This window comes from Lemur catta, chromosome 23 (genome assembly GCF_020740605.2).
Source record: "Lemur catta isolate mLemCat1 chromosome 23, mLemCat1.pri, whole genome shotgun sequence".
NCBI classification, from domain to species: Eukaryota; Metazoa; Chordata; class Mammalia; order Primates; family Lemuridae; genus Lemur; species Lemur catta.
This window is the reverse complement of record NC_059150.1, coordinates 13,048,543-13,073,641: the sequence shown is the minus strand read 5'-3', so window position 1 is coordinate 13,073,641 and position 25,099 is coordinate 13,048,543. Positions and strand designations below refer to the sequence as shown.

Below are 25,099 nucleotides of genomic sequence, written 5' to 3'. Positions count from 1 at the left end.
ACTCAGTCTTCATTGTACACTTAGAGTATAGGCTGTCACTCAGATAGTACTTTGGCTGAAGATCTCTATTTCTCAGAATGAACACAGAGTTCTACGATCCTTTAGGAAGTATATAATGACCTTCCAAGACTAACTTTCAAAATTGTCTCTATGCTTTGATAAGAGAACAAAACATGCATAATCTATGTTTCCAACATAAGTCTAAATTTAAACTGGAACAACTTGAGAAATAATGCCTACAAGTTGCTATTCTGCTGTGTAGCTTGGCCTAAGCTACTTATTTGATAACACCAATTCATTCCTTATTATTAATCTTATTTTGAGACATAATTTTGTATATATGTGTTGGGGGGATAAAACACAAAATAAGAAACTGACATTTCTTTAAAATTTTTTTTTTCTTACCAAATCAGATAAAATTCTTTTACAGAATTTTCGTTAATATTTTATTGCAGTTATCCTGATGATTTCACAATGGCTTTTAGGCTTATACACATACACACACACACACACCACGCGCACAATCTGTTCGATGGTGCATTTGACTCAAATACTTCAAATCAATCTTGATTATGTAACTACAGAAAGAACTACAAGGGATGTCCTGTGTACTTTGTGTTATGCACTTGACAGAACTGTTGCTAAAGGCCAAACCAGAATCTACTCAACTAGTGACAGAGCAGTCAAAGGAGTCAGCTTCAGGTCAGAATTGTCTGTTGAGATTTACAGATCAGATGCTGAAATTTCATTACATACTATCTCTGCACTTCACTACAAAGAAATTCATCTAGCTGAGTTATAAGGCTTGTTTGCTGCATGAATGCTCAACTTTCCCAAGGTCTTCCTGAAATGTAACAAATCTACTTTGTCAGATACAATTTTCAATTCATGCACACACCAAGCAAGAAGCATCGGGTTATACAGGGAACTAGAAGCTTAAGAATTAGTATCCACTTTGAGGACACCAGTACAGTTTTCAGGACCTCAAAGACATTAAAACTTTTGTATGTAGTTTTGAAAACGTTAGTAAAAAAACAAAAAAAGGTAATAAAGAGCATGTTCCTTTAGGAACCCAAATATAAGTTAGTAGTTTTATGGCACAGATAATATAGTTTCTACCAGCCACTAAAAGCTTAGACTTCAGGTAACTGGAAAAGTAACCCACTTGAGATTAAAATTCATATTCCTCTTTATAGAAATATCAATAGCTAAAGAATCCTTCTTATCAGCATCCCTCTACATAAACTTTTAGATCCACCTTGCTCAGTCTTTCCCACATTCCTTAGCCCAGTATTTTTATGCTGACAACCATGATAAAGCCTTTGGCTGTGCCTATATAGAAGGCCCACAGTAGTTAGCATTTTTTTTTTCCACAAACATGTCTGCCATCTTCATTGAAAATGAAACCTAATTATCTCAGATTATAATAGCTTTAATTGGAAGCCATTCATTCTCTATCTCCCAAGTATCTCAGTCGTAAGATCTCAGGAATGCTCCTCCACAACCTTGACTCAATCATGCTAATTCAGTTCCCAGATCTCTGCCAGGACTGTCACTTTCAGATCAACCCATCACTCTGCTGAGGATGTTGGCACCTGGACCAGTTTACTTTTATCCTATTCTTTACTACTATGCTGGTACCTAAATGTCCATAATAACATCCCTTACAGTTCCCCAACACCTATTTCAATTACTTTCATCTTTAAGTCAGTTCAGCAGGTGATTTAAACTGGTTATACCACTATGAATGCTGCTCCAACTCTAAAATATTAAGTTAAATCTTTGATCATAACCTCTATCTTTCCAACAATTCTCATTCCTAGTAAGTCATCAATCTGCTTTAACTTCCCTCTAGTCCTCTGACATCCTATATCCTTCTCTGCCTACCTGGCACTTCCTTGCCACCAGTTCTTGATCTCACAATTTCACCTACCTTGCCATCTTGATGTTAATATTTTCTCATCCCTTGGTATGTCATACCCATTTATTAAAACTCCAGTCCTAAATCAGACTAATACTCATTTTCTTTTTTCTTGCTCCTGTTCCCAGTACTGAGCACTACTGGAGAAACTCAAATAACTATCATCCAGGGGCACTGCAAATGTATGATTTATAATCTCCACAATCCTAGGTACACATACTTCCAGTGACTTTCTCTTTACTCTTTCCTCACCCCTTTTGTCACAGAGAAAGGAATGTCTCTTCTCGTGGCCGAACCAACCTCTCTAGCTGTGCTCTACATCCCACGCACTCCTGACTTTTATGGCACCAGAAATCACCTCCCTTCTTTCAATCTTCAGGTGCTTTCTCTGGCAAGCACCCCTCTCTCTAGCTACAAGCATGCTCAAGCCTCTCCTATCCTAGAGAAAAAATAAAATAAAGCACATATCTTTTCTTTAATGTAGCCTTGATCCTTAAGCTATCACTTTGGTTCTCTGTTTTCCTTCACCAGCAAACTTCTTGAAAGATAACTCTGAATTTGCTGTCTCTAATCTCTGATCTTTTAATTCCTCAGTTCCTGCAATCTAGTGTTCCCCCACCAAAATCTAACATACATTTGCAAAAGATACCCTACTGCCAAAACCAATGTCATTTTTCAATCATATCACATGTATTCCCTTGTCTCTGGGTCATTGATGGTGCCCTAAAATGCTAATGCTTCCCCAGAGTTTTAATTTTGGCTTTTCTTTCTATATATCCACTCAATGAAAAATCTTATCAATTTTTAAAATTATCACAGAAGTACTGTGAATTCCAAGTATTTATTTATTTCTAGTCCTTTCTTCTTCCCTAAATTCCAAAGGAGTACTCCCAACTATATACTGAACATCTGCACGTGGACGCCCATAGCAAACTCAGAGTAAATGGAGTCATCAACCTAATTATTCCTCACCTTACCCACCAGCATATCTGCTTCTCTTCCTATGTTCTGTATCAACTGGATAATAGCCACACGATTGTCAAAACCAGAAACCCAAAACTAGAAATACATCTCTCCTAAATTTTCCACATCAATCAGATACCAGTCCTATCATTTTAGGAAGGTCTAACAAAATGTTTTTCAAACAGACTCATCTTTGTCATCTCTACCACCACCATAAGCTGAAGTGCTTCGCTTCTGCTGGATTACTGTGGAAGATTCTCCCCTGATCTCCAGTCCGCCTTTCGTTTCAGTTAAGACTGTTATCTTTCGAAAACATGTCACTTCCTGCTTAAAGTACTTAAATTTTCCTCTTTCCTTCAGAATCAGGTATTAACCTTTTTTAATGTCTTATCTCCTTCTTATTCCTCTCAAGTACTTGAGAACATTTAGCTTGCTATCTTCTCTAACACATTATATATTTTCACACAGATCTGTGCTTCCCCTGAGGAAATAAAGTTTGCCTTGGGCTACCTTGTCCAAAGCATGGAACTTAGAACATTTTAAGGAAATGAAGAAATTCCAAACCACAGTTTAAAAACTCACTTATTTTCCAAAGTAACTTAAACTTCTGAAGAACATAGTCAAATTTCTATCAAGAAACAGACCGGGTGAGGTGGCTCACACCTGTAATCCTAGCACTCTGGGAGGCCGTGGCAGGAGGATCGCTTGAGCTTAGGAGTTTGACACCAGCCTGACCAAGAGTGAGACCCTGTCTCTACTAAAATAGACAAAATGAGCCGGGCATGGTGGCATGCGCCTATAGTCCCAGCTGCTAAGGAGGCTGAGGCAGTAGGATTGCTTGAGCCCAGGAGTTTGAGGTTGCTGTGAGCTAGGCTGACACCACAGCACTTGCCCAGACAACAAAGTGAGATTGTCTTAAAAACAAAACAAAAAAAAAATTTCTGTCTAGAAACAAATTTACCACTAAATATATTTAATATTCTGTATAATTTAAAACATACACAATATGAATTCTACAAGAATAAAACAGATGCACATTCAGCATAAGTTTCAGAAATATTTCCACTTCTGTAATATGCTTTAGTTAAAACTGACCTGCCAGTGCTGAGTGACAGCATTCCACACTCCCACTTTCCCTGTGTGACTCGTAGCCACCAACTGGTTGCCAATGAAGAAGAGAGCATCTACGGGAACACCAAGGCTGAACACTCCTTAAATGACAACAAAAAATAAAGAGGTTAATTGGTCACCATCTTTAGAATCAATCAAAACCTGGATTAAAAACATCTTAAAGGTGACTAATTTAAACCTATTCTCATTAGTACAAATTATATGTGCTAGACTCATTGGGTACCAGAAATAAGAAACTCAAACTCTAAGCAGAGGACAGAACTCCCAAAGCAAAGAAGTGTCCGCCCCCAGCAATCTCACACTGATATAACACCTTGTTATCTGAAGATGTTTTTCCTAACCTTAATGGATTATCAAAATAATCTAGTAGATTTAATGTAAATAAAACAAAAAAGGATCCTGGGATCCACGCCAGGCCCACTAAATCGGAAAACCCACTGTATTTTTATAAAATCCATAGGAGAATTAGATGCAGCTTGCTCATGGACCCAATATTTCCGAACTACTGATCTGAAGACACAGAATTGGCAACGTCAACTATCTAGAATGTTTCTAAAAATCTTGAAATAAGCAAAATGGGGGAGGAGAGGAAGCAGCAAGAAGTTACACTCTACTCAAAATATACATTCAGGCCTTTTACTTAGAGCTTATTTTAAACCCTGTGTTTCCTAGCATTGGGATCTCAACTTAGTCAATCCAAAAGACACTACATTAGGCCTTGAAATTAAAAAGCATGAGAAGATGTTACTAAGAATTTACAGCTTTGTAGAGAAAAAACTGTAGGCAATTATAATATGGTACACTAACAGAAGGATGTACAGGGTACAGTAATATCCAGAGGAGTGAAGGGGGTAGATAAAAGGGTTTGAGAATGTATCTTAGAAAAGAAGACATCCGAGTTGGGTTTTTAAAAAGGTTAACAAGAATTCATCAAGTTGGGGGATTGGAAATGGGGAATCTGAGAAGATGAAAAAGGAAGTGTAGGTGACGAAGGACGTAAGGAGCGAATATCCCATATTAATAGCAAAAGACCCAAGAATGCCTAAACAGAGAACGCTAGGCTCACCTTGGTCTAGCATTTATGGCTCTATATAGTTGTCTCTCTTTAGCAGAGTACTGCACCAGGAGTCAGGAGAATATGGATCGGAATCCTGGCTCTAAGGGTACATTTCTTTGCCACCTTTTTGGTTCTTACTTAACTACAAAATGGGTTCTAAGCTAAATGCCTCAATCAATAATCACTTTCAGCTTAAAAATGTCATACTCCAATTTTGGCACTTAAATAGTATTACCTTAATTATCTGAAAAACATCTTATAGGACATATCTTTTTATCTAATGCTGAAAAATAAGCCTTACCTATAAAATAGTTTTAGACAGACCTTTACCTGTTTTAAGTATCAGTTTATTTTTTTAAAGTATCTGTAAAAACAAACAAAAAAGTGCCTGTGCCAATATGAACAATTTTCTCAGCATTTAGCGAAGAAAAATAAAGATGCATAAGACCTTGATGAACTCATGGGAAAAACAAACCAATTAAATGCAATTATAACATGCTTTAAAAGCATAAGCCAGAAAAGATTACTGATTTCTTTGACCTTACAGCACTGCTAGTTATTCCTATTGTTCAGAACTGTACTTTTTACAACTCTAGTGACAATAACCACCACCTTGAAAATTTTTAACCAGTCTTGAAAAAGACAGGCATGTAGCAGGACGAGAAATGATACATACTGGACAAAAGGAATCAGAAACAAAAGACCTGGTAAGTATTGTTAGAAATGTCTTCTATGTATATGTTTTAATTATATGTACAAATACATATTTGTATAAACACACACATGACATACACCATCTCGGTGCAACCTGTCAACAAAAAAGCCAGAGCAAAATAAAACACAACATACAAAAAAAGCTAAGCCCTTTGCCCAGAATTAAGAAATAAACCTGCCATTTCAAAGCAGAAAGTCTCCATTTTACTGTGTATAATTTTAGGGATTCTTACATAATATTACTTTAACTTTGATGACAATCTTAGAGAACATGTGAAGCCAACTATATTCAGTATTACGGGCTACATGAAAGGCAGAAATGAAAACAGGAAAATCAACTAACAATGATTACTCTAGAGAAGGATAAGGTTCTGGGAAATCAAGAAAGACACTCTGAATGGTCTCACGAAATTTCAAGTGCCACTCCTGCTTAGGCTCAACAATCCTGACCACTATCCACAGGGAAGGCAAGAATATAAGTAATGACAAGTTCCTGTCTTAAGGGGCCCTCTCGCAGTAAAAAAAATGGCTCATAGCAGCAATCTAGTAACCATGTCTTATGTAAGTTATAATGAAGGGAGTTCAGCCTCTGGGAGAGCTCTATCATGGATACAGTTAGCCCTAACAATTTTCTTTGATAGTATTGTCAAGTTCTGAAAAACATTAGTAACAACAAACAGTTTCATCTACAGGGAGTAAAGAAATTACTATTGTACCATCTCATAAAACAGCTACATATCACATAAGCTACCTATCACATAAACAAAGTAAGGAATAAAATCTCCTTCACTTATTGGTATGTTACAAACAGCAACTTGAAAAAGGAAAAAAAAAAATCACAACTGGTTTCCTTTCTGTATAATTACTGGAATATTATAATTTCAAAAATCTTAAATTTTCTTTTCTAAAGTTGTCAGGGAGGACTTCTGCTGCCAACCATGATGGAATAAATGATATCAGATTATTCCCCACTTTAAAACAACAATAAAAAAAGGAACAAAATACAGGAGGCAATGTTTTAATGTATTGGACAATAGGTAGCAGAGGACTTGAGATTTGGGTATGTGGCAGCACTTTCCTCAAAAATAAACAAAGCAAGGCTGTTATTTCAAGGAAAGCAACTAAGTGATATTTGTTGCCAATGATAAAAATTCAAAGTTTCAAGTGAAAATTAGCACTTTGGGAAACTCTTTATTTGTCACAGAGAGTACAACAACTTCCCAATCCATAGAGTTCCGATACATGATCGGTGATAATACTAATAAATGTAATTTTTTTCATATTATACAACGAAATGTATCAACATTTGGAAGATCTACATAACTCAGTAAACCAAGACTTTCCAAATGACCGATGCATGATATTAAAAAGAATGGATAAAGATCTATTCAAAGTATAAAACAGAGCGACATATTTTAACAGAGTATGAAAAGTTCACAGATGTGATTTCAGAATTTTGATACAGATCAAAGAATAATATTCACAACTACCTGAAAAGACTATAAAAACATGTTTTCTCCAATTACATATCTGCGTAAGATCAAATTTTCTTCATATAGCTCAATCAAAATGTATCCCACAGCAGCATAAACGCAGAAATAGATATTAGAATTCAAAAAGACATTAAAGATTTACAAAACTGTAAACCAATGCCACCCTTCTCACAAATTTTTTGTAAAATAGTTATTTTTCATTAAAAATGTTATGCTAGCAGGAAATGATTATAGTTATTTTAATAAACATTTATAAAATTTCAACGTGAATTTCTAATATGGTAAATACTGATAGATAATAACCTACACAATCACTCTTTCCTGTCCTATTCAACTCTTTAAGAGCATTAAGAGTCTGACACCAAAGAGTTTGAGAATTTCTGGTCTAGAAGCAGCAACAATGAGGAGCAAAAGTGGAGTAAAGAGGGTAGAGAGAAAAACAGCCACTGCTGAGTGGGATTAAGGAAAAGCAACATTCTTCCAGACCAGCCAGGTTTCAGATGGAGCAAATGGATGAAAAGATACTTCTCTCTTTTCTAAAACATCCATTTGCCCCCTCATTTTCAGATCATTCCTCTTACACTGAGTAGTCCATTATTACTGGACCCTGGAGAAAAGGTATGGCAGCTCCAGCTAACTAATGAATAGGCCAGGTTAGTTTTCATATTTAAGGTCAATCTCTTTCATAAACTTCAAAATATTGTATATACCAGCAAAATGCAACATGAACAAGATTCATCCTACCAATTTCACTTCCACTGCCTCCGTCTTGAATACTCCACAAGATGATACTGCTTTCTGAGGCCACAGCAACCATTTTGTCTTTGTCTCCATGTGGACCTCCAACCACTTTTGCATTTAAAGCTACTCGTTCAATAGTCCAATCCAAATATGGGCTTGTAAACACTTGTTGCCATCCTGAAGATTCTTTGATTCTGTTAAGAACAGACGCATATGGTAGACTCAACAGTAATTAAGCGCACAGAATACAAATCAATGTATCAAGAAAAAGTAACCACAGGTATCCACCCACTTTTCTATTTATTAAATATAAAATGTTGACATATATCATCTACAAAGCCACAATATTATCCTTGAGGTACCTTGTATTTACATACATAGGATATATAACCACTTGAAAACAGACTAGAGTTCTATATTTCTCCAAAGAATAATTTAGGAAAATCCTCCAAATTTTAAAAAACTTTAAAAACATAAAAAAAACATGGAAGATGGTTTTATCTTTCACATTTCTCCACAAAAAAGTGCTGTCATTTTCTATGGGTAGGAATAGTGGACAAAAATCAGAATTTTAGAAGTATTGTTATTCCTTTCAGTTATTAATCAGTTTTTCAGTTATTACTAAGTGAAATGACATACACTGAATGTGTTATTTTTTGCACTTCAAATGATGTCTATCAAGGCAAACTAAGATAAGGGAGTGTACCACATGCACTCTAGTATCTCAGAACGTTGATACAAATGAAGAGTGATGCTTTGAAAACCCTTCTCTGAGGACTTTGGTTTTTAAAGGTCTAAGTGCAAAACTTTATGGGACTATTGATTATCCACGTGTAAAGGCTAATGTATTCTTTAATATTTAATTTCTCTGATAAATACCTGTCAACAATTTTTTCTGGCCTATCTGAATTTGTCTTTAAGACATTTTTTATGTGATTATGTAGCAAACCTTCATACATTTAGAACCTAAACAGTTGTGTAATCATGATAACAAATGAGATGAATTATAAAACATTTTAAACTAAATGATGCAAACAAAACTGTATAGCTTCTCTTTGTCCTACCTAAAGGGAACAAATAGAATATGAAGGAAAAAAGTGTTCTTTTACAAACTACTGCACACACTCATTGCAAAAATCAAACTTCAGTATTCATAAATGATGGTCACCTAAGGACCTAAGTGAAAATACATAAGCTTCATTTACATTAAAACATGTATGCTAAGGTAATACAACTATAATTCAAAAAACAGACAATTCAGCCTTCTTAATAATTTTAATAATTAATGATTTCCTTAAACTTCAAAGCAATAAAGACAGCAATACAAAGAAAAATATATCAATTTTTTCTAAGCACTATAAGGTCTGTAATTACCCTCTTCAGCCACCAGATGGGATTCATATGTTAAGAGAAACAAATGGAAATAATTATCCAATAAACTCTAAAATTTGACAACATTGAAAAATGAAATGTAGATGCTTTTAGGGACTGTCAGACTTGGCACAAAACAGGGATTGCCAGCACTTCAAGAATAATGACAACATGCTGCTCTGTGGATGCAGACATATGCTAGGTTCACGATAGCATTCAGTGAAGAGATGTTGAAGTGATTTACTGAGGTGAATGATGTGATCTTGTGATCATTAATTTAGGAATATAAAAATAATAAAACTATATGTAATCTCATCTTTTACAGAGATCATACTTCTAAGTTGTTTTTCTCTACAGCAATTAGGGTATTATAAAATAAAGAGATGCTAAAAAGGGGTGAAAGAACCAGAATAGACTATTAAGAGTGAACATAACAATTACAGAATTTAAAATATATAAATTTACTTCGGTTTTTAAATTAAGCACAAAGAAAAAACATTTGTTCTATAATTTTCCATAAAAGTAATACAAGATTTAAAATATGTAAAACAAGGAAGAATGCGCTCTGATTATGTTAGTACTCCATCTCCTTACTGCTGCCTAGTGAACCAACATGCTACGTTAAGACAGGTGTGCAAAGAATATAGTTACTTTCTGCATTAAGACCTCAAAGAAATATAGTAGGATATGTCCTATGAGTTTGAAACTTCCTATAAAAATACTATACCTCAAATTGTATGGGAATAAACAAATATGACATAAGGACATGACTTCAAGAACAGATCCAAGTATTAATATTTACATAAACCTAAAACAAGACAAAGGGAGATTTCAAATTCAGTGAGAAAGGATGATTTATGTAATCAATTGTCAGAACATTATTACCCACTTAGGGGAAAATAAATTATTAAATCTCACACTATATACAAAAAGTAAATTCCACATGGATTAAACATCTGAAGTGGAATATAAGCTCCAACAGAGCAGTAATTTACGTAACTACTTTTCTTAAATATAAGTAACACTGTCATAAACTCAGTAAGAAAAAGGGGCACAAAAGTAAAGCTTGACAATATAGAAAATTAGTGAATCCAGGTGAAGAGAACATATAGGTATTCAGTGCACTACTCTTTTTCTTTAAAGTTTTTAAAACTTACTGATTTAAAAACTTGAGGAAAAACAACTGGTAGAAAAAATTATACTTTTAAAATAGTCTGAATATTTTTCATTCTTTTGAAATTTTTTCATTGCCAGTGTGTTAAATGATTTAACTATATTTGAGGAAATCCAGTATGTCCTCGATTCTTTTCCTTCGTCACTATGCATGGGTGTACTGCTCTGACATCACTGACACTCAGTGAAAGCAAAGAAAGATCATGGTCAAAAGCAAACAAAAAGAATGGAAAATGTAACTGCATCATGCTTTTTGCATTTGTCACAGAGTAAAATTTTGTGTTAATACTGGGGTGTCTCTGTCTCTGGCAAGCAGCAACCTTTAGCACTGCTGTACAGTCACAAAAGGCAAGTTATACTGTTATACCTCAATCACTTATAATCACTTCACAACTCCTCTGGAACACCTTACCAATAAAAATATGTACATAATATTTAAACAAAGAAGTCTAAAACTCTTCTCAACTTAGATCCATAAGACTGTAAGTTCAAAACAATACTCCTAAAAAAATTCCTTTACCAAATTAGTCTTATTTCATTTAAGTCATCCCCAAAGAAATCAACCAAAAAATCATTTCCATGTTACTTAATAATTAAAATTAAAAATCCATGCAACACTCAAAATGGAAAGTCTACACCTAATCATTACTATGATGAAAATATAAACCTGAGAATACTGACATAAAAGGCTCTTACCAGATATGGCAAATCTTTCATAAAGATTTTTTTGGGTATTGGACAGAAGTGGGGGGTGGGGGGAGGGGATGGGTGTATACCTACATGATGAGTGCAATGTGCACTGTCTGGGGAATGAACACGCTTGAAGCTCAGACTTGGGGGGATGAAAGGGGCATGGGCAATATGTATAACCTGAACTTTTGTACCCCCATAATAAGCTGAAATAAAAACAAAAAAAGGGAAAAAAAAATTTACTGTTTTAATGGTTATGAAAAGTAGACTATTTAATAAATATCTTTTGACTTCTGACTTCTGCTTAAAAGATTTTTTTCAATACATATGAAATTCTTTAAAAGGTGCATGTAAATTTTAGAAGATATTTTAAATATTTTTAAACTGTGGCTATTTTGTCTTAACCAAACTCAAATAGTGACAAAAAATGTATATATCTTTTATTTTTCAGCAATTACATGGAATCATAATCTAAGCTAATATATTCCAACCATTTTCTTGCTTCTAAGCCATTCTCTGTCAACATTTCTCATTGCATATAGTGATTTTGAACCAAGAGTCCTACCCTTTCCCCAATTTAAAAAAAATCACCAGTTTACACTACCCTTCATTCCTTTTCAGTCTCTGAGAATGCAAGAATTATTAGTAAAACCAAACTACTTCTGTGGAAGTCTCATACATTACAGATATTAAACTATGCTACTTGTGTCCCCAACTGTCCTGCTTTGGCACCTCACTCCCAACAACGTGATAGCTCTATGATCAACATAGGTCTTACCTTCCCCTGCTGTAGAATACAACAACAGAAAATCATGGGACTCACTTCAATAATCCTGTCTAAACTCATTTAATACTACAGACTCAGAAGATAGATATACACAAGAAAGAGTAACATTTCAACTACAACACCGTTCATACTGTCTGGGAAATATTTAAGACATACTAAGGCTACCAGTAATATTTACCAAATTAGCTGTGAAAATGAAAAGCAAACTAAGTTTTAATCAGGTATTACCGAAGTGGGTAAAATATGCAGGGAAAAAACTGATGACTAAAAGAACAGCTTTTCAATCTAAAAATACAAAATCACAATTATTAAAAAACTACCCCCTAAAATAAAAAGCAAACCACTACTATTTAATATTATACAGTACCTGTAACATACAGCAAAATGGGCATATGCAGCTACAATCCAGTTGTGATGGCCAGCTACTATTAGCACCTTTCGTGGATCCACAGGAAATCCTGTTGATTTTAAAAAAAGAAAAGAAATATTTTACATTCTAAAACAGGGGTTGGCAAATTATGGTCTACAGGTCAATTCCAGCCTTTTGCCTGTTTTGGCTAATAGTTTTGCTGGAACACAGCCAGGCTCATTTGTTTACCCATTGTCCATTAAATATGTCCTAATGCTAAAATGGCAAAGCTGAGTTGCTCCAACAGAGATCACATGGACCACAAAGCCTAAGATATGTACTATCTGGCCCTTAACAGATAAAGTTTGTCAATCCCTGTACTAAAGATTCTGAACAAACAGAAGATCATATAACATTTTAAATAAAAATTACATGTTAAATGTGACTTTCCAAGATAAATCTGGATAAAAAAGGGATAAGGCAAAAATTGCATCTTTAAAAGTAATTACTTAGTATCATCTAGAACTACAAGCATACATAATTTTCTGTTTCTTTGTATGTAATCTTGCTTACCTAGCCTAACAGTCTCTTCCCCAGTTCCAGAGAGAACAGGCTGTGTACCATTTCCCCGGGCTTCACCTTCTGTAGAATTCAGTCCATTCCTAGAATCAGCAGAAGATCTAGCTGTGTTGTTTATTTTACGACTAGGAATACCTACAAAGAGGAGATGACAAATTTGTTTCTAAGTTCACCTTCCAAAAACTAAAAATATCACATTGTAACCAAGAAACATAAACTGTGAATTTCATTATAGCTCAAGTACACCTTCCAATATAGCAATTTATTGCAAATAATTTAATTACAATAAAAAATAAAAATACAAAAAAATTCAACAGATTTCTGGTATTTGTCATATTATTTATAATAAATAAGATTAAGACTTATCATATTATGCTCCATTTTGACCTAGCTCTAAGTCACTGAATCAATAGATCATTAACTCACTCAATCTGTCAGCCAGTCTTTACATTTATATTAGTTACTATGTATTAAGTACTATGTACTAATTTAACAGCTGTACAACTGAATTACCCCATACTTTCAAACATCTTTTATTTGACAGGGGATCCTTTTTAAAAATGAAGTTTTGGTAAGAAGCACACTGTACCACAGATAAAGGTGGGACTTTTCTAACTAACTGAAGTGTGGCTGAGATGACACTGACTGACCTCTATAGAGCTCCTCCAGTTCTGCAAAAAGGAGTTTGACAACTAGAGCTCTAACAAAGGAGTCAGCAAACTACAGGCTATTAAAAATCCAGCCCAATGGCTATTTATGTTAATAAAGTTGTAGTGGACATAGTAACACCCATTTGTTTTTGTAGTGTATATGGCAGAGTTTAGTAGTTGCCACAGAGATCTTCTGGTTCATAAAACCTATCTGGCTCTTTACAGAAAAAGTTTGCCAAACCCCTATTTTAATATATAGTATGACTTAATTTCTGCAAAAATTAAAGTTCTTACCATTTCTAGTAGATTAATAGACAAGAAACTCAATATCCAAGGAATAGTTTTTCCTATTTAAAAAGTTTGTATGTGCTTAATGATAAACAATTTTTAAAAAGACTAAATAAAGCAGAAATACCTGGTGGAGGCAAGTAACCATGAAAAAGAACACTGCCACAAGATGAACGCTCCAATTCTTCACATAAGAGAAGCCTTCTTACTAAAAACATTTCAAAGCAAACTTGTCAAGAGTACATGCAAACAGAAAAACAGTACTCCATTTTTATTTTCTCTAGTTAAAAGGATAAGGAAAGAAAAGGAAAATGTCAGAGTTGACAACATCTTTTTACTATGAAAATCCACAAAAACTAAGCACTGAACTATTCCATCAAAAACTAGGATGTGATACAAAACGCATTTCATTTGGGCAAGTTTAGTATACAAAGGATCAAATCATAAAATAAATATTAAGAGAAGACCACATACCTAATGGAGTGATTCCATAAAATTCTGCTTCATGCCTGAGAACATTAATACTCACTCCCCTAAAAGAAAAAAAAAATGATGTAAATTCTCTCACAATGGAAACCTATATTATCATCTGAAGCAAAAGGAAAGAGACCAGGTATTAAGTACTCTTAGTACTAGGAAAAGTACTAGTACAAAGTCATAAGGCTTTAAAACTTCACTTCTCTCCTAATATTATTTTAAAAGTCTTAATCATTTAAAAAAGTCTAAATAAAAACTTCATGTGAACAAAAATGTTTTGTTACCTACTTAAAAACCATTCAAACATAGATGAAATGATTAAATGAGAGATGAGGGCTCTATAAGGCCAGTACAAATAAATTATCTATAAGTATCTGATAAGGTAAACAACAGAGTGGAAACCACTCATTTATGGTATTAATTGCTTTTACTTTATCGCAATTATTTCTATACATATTTTAACTTCCTCAATCATACTGTGAGCTCCCTGAAACATGATCTACTTCTGATCTGTTTTTGTATACCTCACACAGTGCCTAGCATAGTATATATAATATCTATAATAGTTATACAATAAATATTGCTGAATAAATAGGGAAAAAACAGTTTTAGGAAGGGCTATGCTATCCAGATGAAGATGATGCTACTACACAGTAGTATAGTTAAGTAATTGGAAAATAAAAAGAAGAGAAGCTTCAGAGTTTACAATGCTAATGGTTCATTTTAGGTTTCAGTCGTAATTTCTTCTTACTTTAAAAATATTCCCTGGCCTTAATAAACACATGCAATTGCAACATTACATTGTTTTCATCTGCAAAACTGGTTATGATTTGTTTAATATAAGAATGCTTAAAACTATCTTATTTCAAAATTATTTTTATTAACAGTAGAGCAGTACTAGCAATTATAAGGTGGCTCAGGACACAAATACACAATAGTTGTTGAGAAGCTCCAGTCTCCTGGGGAGGACAGGCAAACAAATATGGTAATTATAATAAAATATAAGGACAACAGAGGAATTTTATGCAAGGAACAGGATCAGAACACAGTTTTTTGGTGTTTTGTTTTTTTAAATTTCTTCCCATCTTCTTTTAGAAGGTATCACTGTGAGAACTTAAATTTGCTAAACCTCCTTAAGTGAAAGAAGGCAGTAATCTGTAAGAAAAGCAGTCAGTAAATAGGTATTTAAACTAATTCTGCCTTTCACTGGTGAAATGGTTGTAGATTAGTTGTAAGGACGCTAGAAGTAAGCTTAGGCTTCTTGAATCAAATGGGATGGGTCAAAATAATGTTATTCAAGAAATAATTAATAATGTAACAATGTACTTCTCACCCTCTAACCAACCCAACCCGAAGAACACATAAAAAGCCCCAACAAACTCTTTTATTTATTCAATAAATATCATGTTATTATATGCAGTGTTTTAACACAACAACAAGGAACAAACCAGACAAAAATCTTGCTGTCGAGAACTCACCTTCTAGTAAATACAAGCCAAAAGTCATATAGTATAAAGCAGCAGCTAAAATAAACAACTGGATTTTCAAACTACATCTAAAAAAATATTAATAGATCCTTAATGAAAGTTTATTGGGAATACATGAAATAAAAGACCAATAAAATACAAATTAGAGCTTCTTGATAGGAATCCAGACTATAATCAAGATGGCAAAATTAAAGAAATAGTTTAGATGATCATTCATTTGTCCTCAAAAAAAATCATGTAATGAATTCTCACTATGAGTCAAGCACAGTGCTGGCCCTTTGGGAATTTAAAGTCTAATGAAAGACAGACTGCTAAAAAAGGAAGGAGTAAGAGTAACAAATGTTGTGGTAATGACAGTATGGGAAACTATGAATACCTGCACTAGGTAGACAGTATAGATCACTGGAAGTCATCAGGCTAAAGCTGAAACCAAAAAGGGTTGTAAGTGTTGAAGAGAAATTAAGCAGGGGCCAGATGACAGAGAAACAAGATCAAGTCCAAAATCCTAACTATTAGTCCAATAACACGTTAAATAAAGGTTTTAAGCACAGTAGTACCCTGCTCAGATTTACATTTTTAGAAGATAATTTTTGGTTGCAATGTGAAAAATGAACCAGAGGGATGGAGGAACGAAGGCAGGGAAAATGGTTTAAGAAGCTGTTGGGGTACTCCGAAGGAAGAGATAATGGTGGCTACATTGTATCTGTGAGAATTTAAGTCTGAGAAAGATAGTCGTAGGCAAAGAAAAACTTTTTCTTAATAAAATATATAAAAACACATACCTATCAGTAAGAACTTACTTTGAAAAGAATGCATTTCTTACCTTAAGTCTAGTTCTTTTGTCCGAAGAAAATTTAAAATGGGTGCAAATGCTGCCGGATCTCTATCAATAAATATCTGCAAATGAAGAACTGTTTTATTTTCTAATTACAAATTAAACTTCTAACTTTAGTATCTGTAACACTAACAAGGAACGAAGACTGAATTATTTAAATTAAACACCATCTTTCCTTGATTCCACTGTTAAACCTTAATGTTTCTAAAATCAGAATGCAGTTATAACTGCGCATTTAGTGTGATAGTGTTTTTCCTCCCACAAAGTTATTGTTAAATTGGTATTTTAATATACAGTGGAAATGTTATATAATAAGTCAGTTTTCTCATTTCTATTTATTGCTATCTTTGGTGAAAGTGACACCTGAGAACATTTTTATCTGACATATTCTAAAATTCAATAAATATTTTGAAAATATTATGAATAAAAAGTACTTTCTTATATTGTCACATCATTAATTACTGGTGATAGTGATTGTGACTTATAGTATTTGTGATTCATATGTGAATCATTAAAACAACAATGTACTTTTATAATGTACAAAGGGTTAATCAAAAAAAGTAAATACTGCACACTGCTGTCAAAATTGGAAAAGAATATTATTCTCATAAGACTTTTACATTTACATTTTTACTAATTTCAATTTCCTTGAGGGCAGGGTAGGGGTAACAACAACAACAACAAGGTTTTTTGAAATAACAAATACAGGTTAGGTGAGGTGGTTCACGCCTATAATCCCAGAGCTCTGGGAGACCAAAGAGGGATGATCATTCGAGGCCAGGAGTTAGAGATCAGCCTGGGCAATATAGCAAGACTCTGTCTCAACAAAAAAATTTTTAAAATGAGCCAGGTGTGGTGGCGTGCTCCTACAGTCCCAGCTACTCAGGAGGCTGAGGCAGGACGATTGCTTTAGAGCCTAAGAGTTCAAGGCTGCAGTGAGCTATGATCACCCCTCTGTACTCTAGCCTGACCGACAGAGCAAGACCCTGTCTCAAATAAACAAATAAATAAAAAATAAATAAATAAATAACAAATACAGCACCACAGAATACACAAGGGGAAAACAAAATGCTTAAAAATGTGAAATACATAACTGATAACTTTTTATGGGAATGTATACTAACATTATATTTTGAATCAATTACAAAAGTTCTAATCACAAAATTGAATGCTTTTTAAAGCTTATGTAAGTCAATTAGAAAAGGAAATGGAAGCCAATAATGAAACTCTTTATGTTATTATCAACTATGTAAAAACAATCCATGAAGTTCTTCTAAGCTTCATAAATTCTTCTCTTGTGTTTATTAGAGCCACTCAAAAATTGAAGAAACACCACAAATTTATGGAGATCTTACTACTGATAAGATCTCATATGGACATATCTGCCTTTGCTGTCTCATTTCACCTGCAAATTTCACCACAGCAAATAAACACCATGGATCACTTTGTTGCCTCTAAGTGCATAAAGCAATTTTTACACTGAAACTTCATAGTACTTTACATCTCTCACTGCACCACTGCTATACAAGTCCATAAGGTTATTCTCCAAATCAACAATTGTAGGACTTTACTAATTTGCAACCTCTTACCATTCTAATATCAAAATATTTTAATGCTTACATCTATTTAAAGTTTTAATTATTAACATAATTATTGATTTCCCTATTGCCAATGTAAGTTCATATCCTGCAATCTCTCTAATCATGAATATTTAAATTGCTATATTGTAGTCCCCGTTTAGGGCTCTTTTCTATAATTATAAAAACACTATATATGACAAGAAGTAAAGCTATGCCACTTTCATTTAGTGGTTAAAATATTAACTTTTCTATCTTCTTAGAGTAACTATATTTTAGGACCAACCATTATAAATATTAATTTATCTAATTTAGAAACATATATCATCAGCATTATTATACTCACAGCACCAGTTTCATCTCGAAGTGTTGAAATTCTTCCACTCAGCAAACTAGAAGTTATTAACAATAATCTAGAGTTAGTTTTTAAAATGTGAATAATAAATAAATGTCCTAATTCTTTAAAAATGTCAAAGACCACTACAAGTGAGTCATCTAAAACAAAAGAAAAATTCTAAGAGTTAACATTTTTTATTCAAAGATAAAAATATTAATTTAACTTATATGGAAAATTATTATACTTTGGTTAATAAGCAAATGTATTAAAATATACTAAAAATTATATGAAATACCTGGAAAAAAAAGAATCTGGAATCCACATAAGAGTTTGTCTTGAGGTACTAAATCTGCAATTGAAAATTATGATATTAGAAATGAGAACATGATTCAAAATTTCAATATTAACTTGTTTTTATATGCTGACTAATGATTTACAAGCTGTTTTATAGTTATAGCTATGTCGATATATTCATTACCTTTAATCTTTGTAATTTTTGCTACTTTCAATTCAAGAGTTAAGATTATTCGAGGTGCTCTCAATAAAATCAAACAATTAATTCTCTACATATAATGCTTTTTAAAACACTACTTTCCAATAAGCTAATCTGCCAAAGAATCAACAATTAGCCCATCACACCAAGTCTCAACTTCTCAGCATAACATTCAAAATTATCTTCAGGTCCCATTTCATTTCTCCAACATAAACTTTGTTTTTCCCTTCTAGTAAGACAGTACTTCTTAATATCGCCCCAAACAATTCATGCTCTCTATCGGCTTCAGTCAAAATGGCTTAGGGGTGTTCCCCAGTCTGTGCAGGTAAATACTGCATCACCTCTCTATTTATTGTCTGCCACCACCTCAATCAGCAGCCTGGAATTATCAGAAAAGCGGAAATTGCTTACTTTCTCAGCATATCAAACCTCAAAATGCATACCATTTCCAAATGGGATATCAAACAATAGTGGATGGCAGGCCAGGTTGAGAATTGTGATCATCAAGGCTTATACACAGTAGTGTTGAGGTCCCACTCATCTCTCAACTTTCCAAGTCTACCCAAGCACCTGAGGCAACAATGACTCATAATATTTTATATTTCTTGATCAATGGATTATCCCTTAAATGCCTGTACATCCACCTTTCAAACTCACGTTCAGGAATGTGTTTTACATACAATAGTAAATATATATACATATATTTTCTTAAAAGGGGGAGGAACACATGTAACCACAAGCATTGTGCTCGGCACTTAGCATGTACTCAGTAAATGCTGAAATTGAGCTGTGATAACCAGAAGCACATTCTATACTATCAGTTAAATGTTTTGTATAAGACAGTGGTTCTTTTGCACAAACTGTGGGCCTTTCATAGTTACAACAGAGCATTTCCAGAGCAAGTTAGTGTCCACAAACAGATGTCACTAAACTGCCCTCTTTACAACCCATTTAGAAGTACCAGTCTCAGTGTGGCAGCAGAAAGTGTATGCACTGTGCCATCAAGTGCTTGTTACAGCTTTATTTTCCGTCTCTAACAGCAATTTTCTATCATCAAAATGTGCTTTCCAATTAGAAAAGATTATCTCTGCTTCCTCCTACCTACCTACAACCTTACAATCTATAAGGAAAGTATTCTCATTGACTACTAAAGGAAAGACAGTAAAATAATTTACTAGAGACATACTTATATGTACACTAATGTCAGGGGTACTTTAGAGAGTACATAGACGTGAACTGCTAACTAATTTCATACATTATGGACAGTCTGTTTTTAAGCAATTCCTATGCCCATTAATATGATTAAGAAAGGAGCCCAACAGTTTATTCTAAAAAACACTGTACATATTCTTAAATGTATTCCTTAGCAGACTCCTTAAGAAAAAATGAGAGGTATGTAGATTACCATCAGTCACAGGAAACTGACTTGGTCAAATGAATCAAAGCAAATCCAGTCAATGGTAAACTAAAGGATTGAAGGATCCACTGCAACAAAGATTTACTTTGTTTTGGAGGCCATCAAATTAATTCCAAACCGGGATAGCTTACAATTTGTGACCTTTCATGGTCACTGCTTATTCAGCAAATTGTTTTCAAAATAATTCAAATTATGTGCTACTTAGAAAATTAAGCAGGTCTACTTAAAGTCATACTATCAGTTTCAATCAGTATTTTGGGGTGGGTTTGGCAATATGGAATTTCTAGGCAAAGATATTGGGCCCTCATCCCCACCAATTTTTTTTTTTAAACACCAAGCCCTAAAACTGGTTTTAAATATAAAAACTAAGACATTTAAAATTACATATGATGAGCATAATTATTTGAAATATATATGAAACCCTTTTCTGTCTTTTTACTTTCATACCCATAGTGTGCCAAGAATAGGGTCACGTGCAATCTGATCTCAGCAAAAGAATTACTAAAGAAATTAGCATATCCAGTTACAATCTATGCTACTCGCATCCTACTAAATTAACTTGGAAGCAATCTAATCAAAATCATTTATTCCGCAATGTAACTACTGATGTCACTAGCCCTTGCATTTCACATTTATTACTTCAAATTCCTGTATCAATCCTGTAAGGTTGGTGCTATTACTATCACTTTACTCAACTAACCACCAGAAAATAATTTGTTCAAGGTTGCTGAGCTAGTTAGAGGTGAAGGCTGAGAACTGAAAACATCTGCCTGACTCCAAAGCTCTTTGTGTCCATGAGTCCCCACTGCCTGGTCCTGGCCCTATCTAATAAGACCTAAAATCATACTTATCCATAACAGAATTAATCACAAATTGAGTCATATTTGGTTTCTTTCACTTCGTTACTTTTTTTTAATAAATAACCAATATTAACAATTCTAAATGAAACCTCATCTTCTCTACTTCCTAGATCGCCCACAAGTATTAAATGAATCATAAAAATTAGTCATTTCTATTATTCCTTTGAGTACATCTATTTTCATTTCTCTCTTCTCTTGGGGGGGGGGAAGACCTTATTTATAGCATACATTTCTCTGCTCCCAATAAACTTTCCTTTTGAGTTTGGCTCTATTACTTCAGAGCGTCAATTCTATGCCACAGGTGGCAATTCCTCAACTTCGATAACAATCACATGAGGATTCTTTTTCTCTTACCATGATTTTCCTTTTGAGTTTGGCTCTATCACTTCAGAGCGTCAATTCTATGCCACAGGTGGCAATTCCTTAACTTCGATAACAATCACATGAGGATGGTTTTTCTCTTATAATGACTTAAGTGACTGTATTACTCTCTGTTTTGTATAAGATGTAGAGGAAATGCTGCACAAGTGTACGATTCAAAGCAAATCTAGAAAATATTCTTAGAACACCTACAGTCAGATGCTGTTTTCCACAGGCCGTATCATTACTACTTATTTTATAAAATATTTTATCCTAACATTTTTAAAGTTTGATTTTTTTAACTGTTTCATTCCTAACAACTTTCACCTGTCTTCTAAATTGTTAAAACCAGTGATATATTATCTTATTTTGTATTCTTTGCTAAATCACTTAGAAAAATTTAGAGCCTGATAAAATCGAGTTCCAGAAATAACACAAACACAAGGTAAAAGGTTACAGTGCTATAACTGCCTTACACAATTTAAAATTTTAAACTGAATTCTGCAGTCATTAACAAGACTTCACTCAGCATAAAGCAATCCATTTTCAATACATGGTAAATAACAATACTGTTTAATTTTTATTATAATACTATATGTCCTTCTGAATGTGTGAAAAGAAATATATCAACAATCAATAGCAATTGGAAACCACTGTAGGGATTTTAAATGATAATACTGCTACTCGTCAGTATTAACACACATTGAAGGCCTACTATTACAGGGTATTCCAGTTTTGCACCCATAAATTAACCACACCTGCAATATTTTCACATGATTTTAGGGAAAACTCCATTTCTTACATTAGAAGACACAAATCTTCTACATAAGATTGGTATCTATTATAATTGAAAAAATACTGCAATTCTCAAAAGTTTTGCTTTGGGGTAAGAGGAAAAAGGAAGAGCTGAGAAAGAACAAAGTGTTACTAGTTCTTGTGTTGCATTCTCTAGTACACTTAGAAAGCTATTAAATGTTTAGGATTAAAGCATCAAGATATACATTTTTTATCACTATGGTTCAGAGTTGCCATTTTTCATTTTTAAAAATATTGGTTAGAATACTGGTTGAAAATCGTTCACGTTCTCAAGCACAGCAAAAACACTATGTTCCAGAGCACTTCATCGTTTAACTCCTAACCAAGCCTAAAACTCAACTACCCCTTGTTTCGAACAGAGGTGGCAAACTCCCTTTTCTGAATGGAGTGACTCATAAGTTACAGGAAATCCACAAAAACTACTATTTTCCCCCCAAAAAGCTTAATAATAGGCACAGAAGGCCAGAGAGAAGATAGACAGAGAAGCGCTTTCAGTCTGTTTACTCCGAGTGCGCCATGCTGTGCCAATATCCAAAGCTTCTTAGAACCAACTGTTCCAACTGCAGTTTCTGGACACACTGCCCTAAAAGCTGAACAGATCTGTCAAACCCAGGCACCTAGAAATTCTTAAAATACATAACAATGTACTGCAAATCTGCTGCACTCCCATCCCCGAAATTCTTCCAATGACAAATCCCCGAATTAGGCATGGAGCAGAATGCTGTACTTTCCTGCCGAAGCCAACCGACACCCTGTTGACCCAAGAGAAAGGGAGGCAGGTTCCTCCGCAACAGCCAAACCACAAGGCCCGGCTTCTAGAAAATAAATTCCTCAAATACACTCTCAGATCAGGTCAGGCTCTAAACGTTCCTCTTAGCCTGCTACCTTAGAAACGGGAGGGACAGAGGCCGGCGTTCTAGGAAGGCTGCAAGGCGGCCACAGGGGCCTGGCTCTCGCCAACTCCAGGAGGCCCCTCTGCCTCCTCCCGGGGCAGACCCTGCACCGGCTCGAGACCCGCCCTGCGTTCTTCCCGCCGCGAGGGCCCTTCGCTGTCCCCACCCGGCTGGGCTCCCACGCCCGCCCCGGTTCCCGCGCCGCCGGGTCCCTGCCGCCCAGCTGGAGGCCGCCCGTGGCACCCCAGCCCCGAGCCTTCTCCCCGCCGGCTCACCTGGTGCCCCCCACGTTCAGCTGGACGATCTCGCCGCTGCCAGCCGCCGCCGCGGCGAAGCTGCCGCAGTGCCCTCCCGCCATCTCCGGCGGCTCCGGCCGCGCCCGCCGCCCTCCTTCTCCGGCCGGGGCCGCCGGGCCCGCAGGACCCGGAGCCAGAGCCCGGGGCAACGGCGGGGCGGGCCGGGCGGCGGCGGAGGCCGGAGGGCGGGAGCTGCGCGGCGCCTCCCCCACCTTCCCAGGGCCCGGGCAGGGCTCGCTCGCGGCCGCCTCTCCCGCTCCGCTCCCGCCACGCGCGAGGGCGGCCGGCTTCCGCCTCCCGTGGCCTCCACGCCGCCGGGCAGCGCGGGGCTCTCCTCAGCTACCGCCTTCCACCGTCCCCGCCGCCACCGCCACGGCGGCCGCCGCAGCTGCAGCCTGCGCGGGAGGAGGGATCACCGTTCGGGACAAAATACCGCAGCGTTCGCGCTTCGCCCGCCCCCGCCCGAGAGAAGGAGGCGGAGGGAGGAGCGGCGGGGGCGGAGCTTCCCGGCCTGGCGGGGCTGGCGCGGAGGGGGGGTTGCGGGACGCGCTCCCGGCCAGGCGTCTGCCCCGGCAGGATTCCGTTCCTCCCAACGCCCCGCGCCATCCCAGCCCCTTTGCCTTTATACACTTGGGGTTTGTAGCACCAGGAGGCGGGCTTGCAGACGAAGGGCACATCTGGGCCAACTATCCTGAGCATCTTTATGGTCCACCTTCTCCGCATGGACTGGGAAAGGCAAAACTTTTCCTACAGGTAGTAAAAGTCGATGCCTAAATGCAAACAGTGCAAATGCAATGAAAATTTGGGGATTTTACAACCTGAGAATACTCATCACCTTACCCTCTTCAATTTCATACCTACTCTCCTAAGCAGTTTTCTTTTCTTAAACGGGAAGGAAACAAGACGACAAAAACAAAAATTCTCTAGCCTGTGTAGTACCCAGCAAATCGTTTCTGGAGTATAGTAAGCACTCAGCTAGTGTTACACACACACAGATACACAATTTTATTTGTTTATTTGTTTTTTCATTAAACAGTATGTACTGGAACCCAAAATTTTTAGTGGCTACTAAAATATACTTTTTAAATTATAATACTGTAATACCTGTTGCCCTGCTAGCTAACAAAGGCTGCAAAGGCAGTGCATGGTTTCAGAGGTCGTTTGTGGTACTGAAGTCTTAGCATAAATTGTGTTGTATTATAGCTTTAGCATAATAATTTAAATTTACAATCTATGTGATGTTAAGTTTTTATTCTCATTGTCATAATAATTTTTCCAAAAAAAAAAAAAAAACCTCTGGCAAACATGCCAGCGAGACACTATCCTTTATCTAGATTTGACTTA

General features: G+C 35.7%; 1 protein-coding gene across 2 annotated transcripts in view; it reads right to left on the bottom strand.

The window, feature by feature from the left end:
• Positions 1-24,218, bottom strand: part of KCTD3 (potassium channel tetramerization domain containing 3) — a 42,882-nt gene extending 18,664 nt beyond the window's left edge. For both annotated transcript variants that reach the window (XM_045536028.1, XM_045536029.1), the window contains exons 1-10: positions 23,735-24,218; positions 18,916-18,969; positions 18,630-18,675; positions 16,695-16,768; positions 14,382-14,440; positions 14,035-14,115; positions 12,964-13,104; positions 12,409-12,499; positions 8,024-8,214; positions 3,980-4,095 (exon numbers count right to left, since the gene is read on the bottom strand). In XM_045536028.1, the coding sequence (XP_045391984.1) occupies positions 3,980-4,095; positions 8,024-8,214; positions 12,409-12,499; positions 12,964-13,104; positions 14,035-14,115; positions 14,382-14,440; positions 16,695-16,768; positions 18,630-18,675; positions 18,916-18,969; positions 23,735-23,817 (936 nt within the window). In that variant the 5' untranslated portion in view covers positions 23,818-24,218. The remainder of the gene's footprint in view (positions 1-3,979; positions 4,096-8,023; positions 8,215-12,408; positions 12,500-12,963; positions 13,105-14,034; positions 14,116-14,381; positions 14,441-16,694; positions 16,769-18,629; positions 18,676-18,915; positions 18,970-23,734) is intronic.
• Between the last annotated feature and the right edge of the window lie 881 nt (positions 24,219-25,099).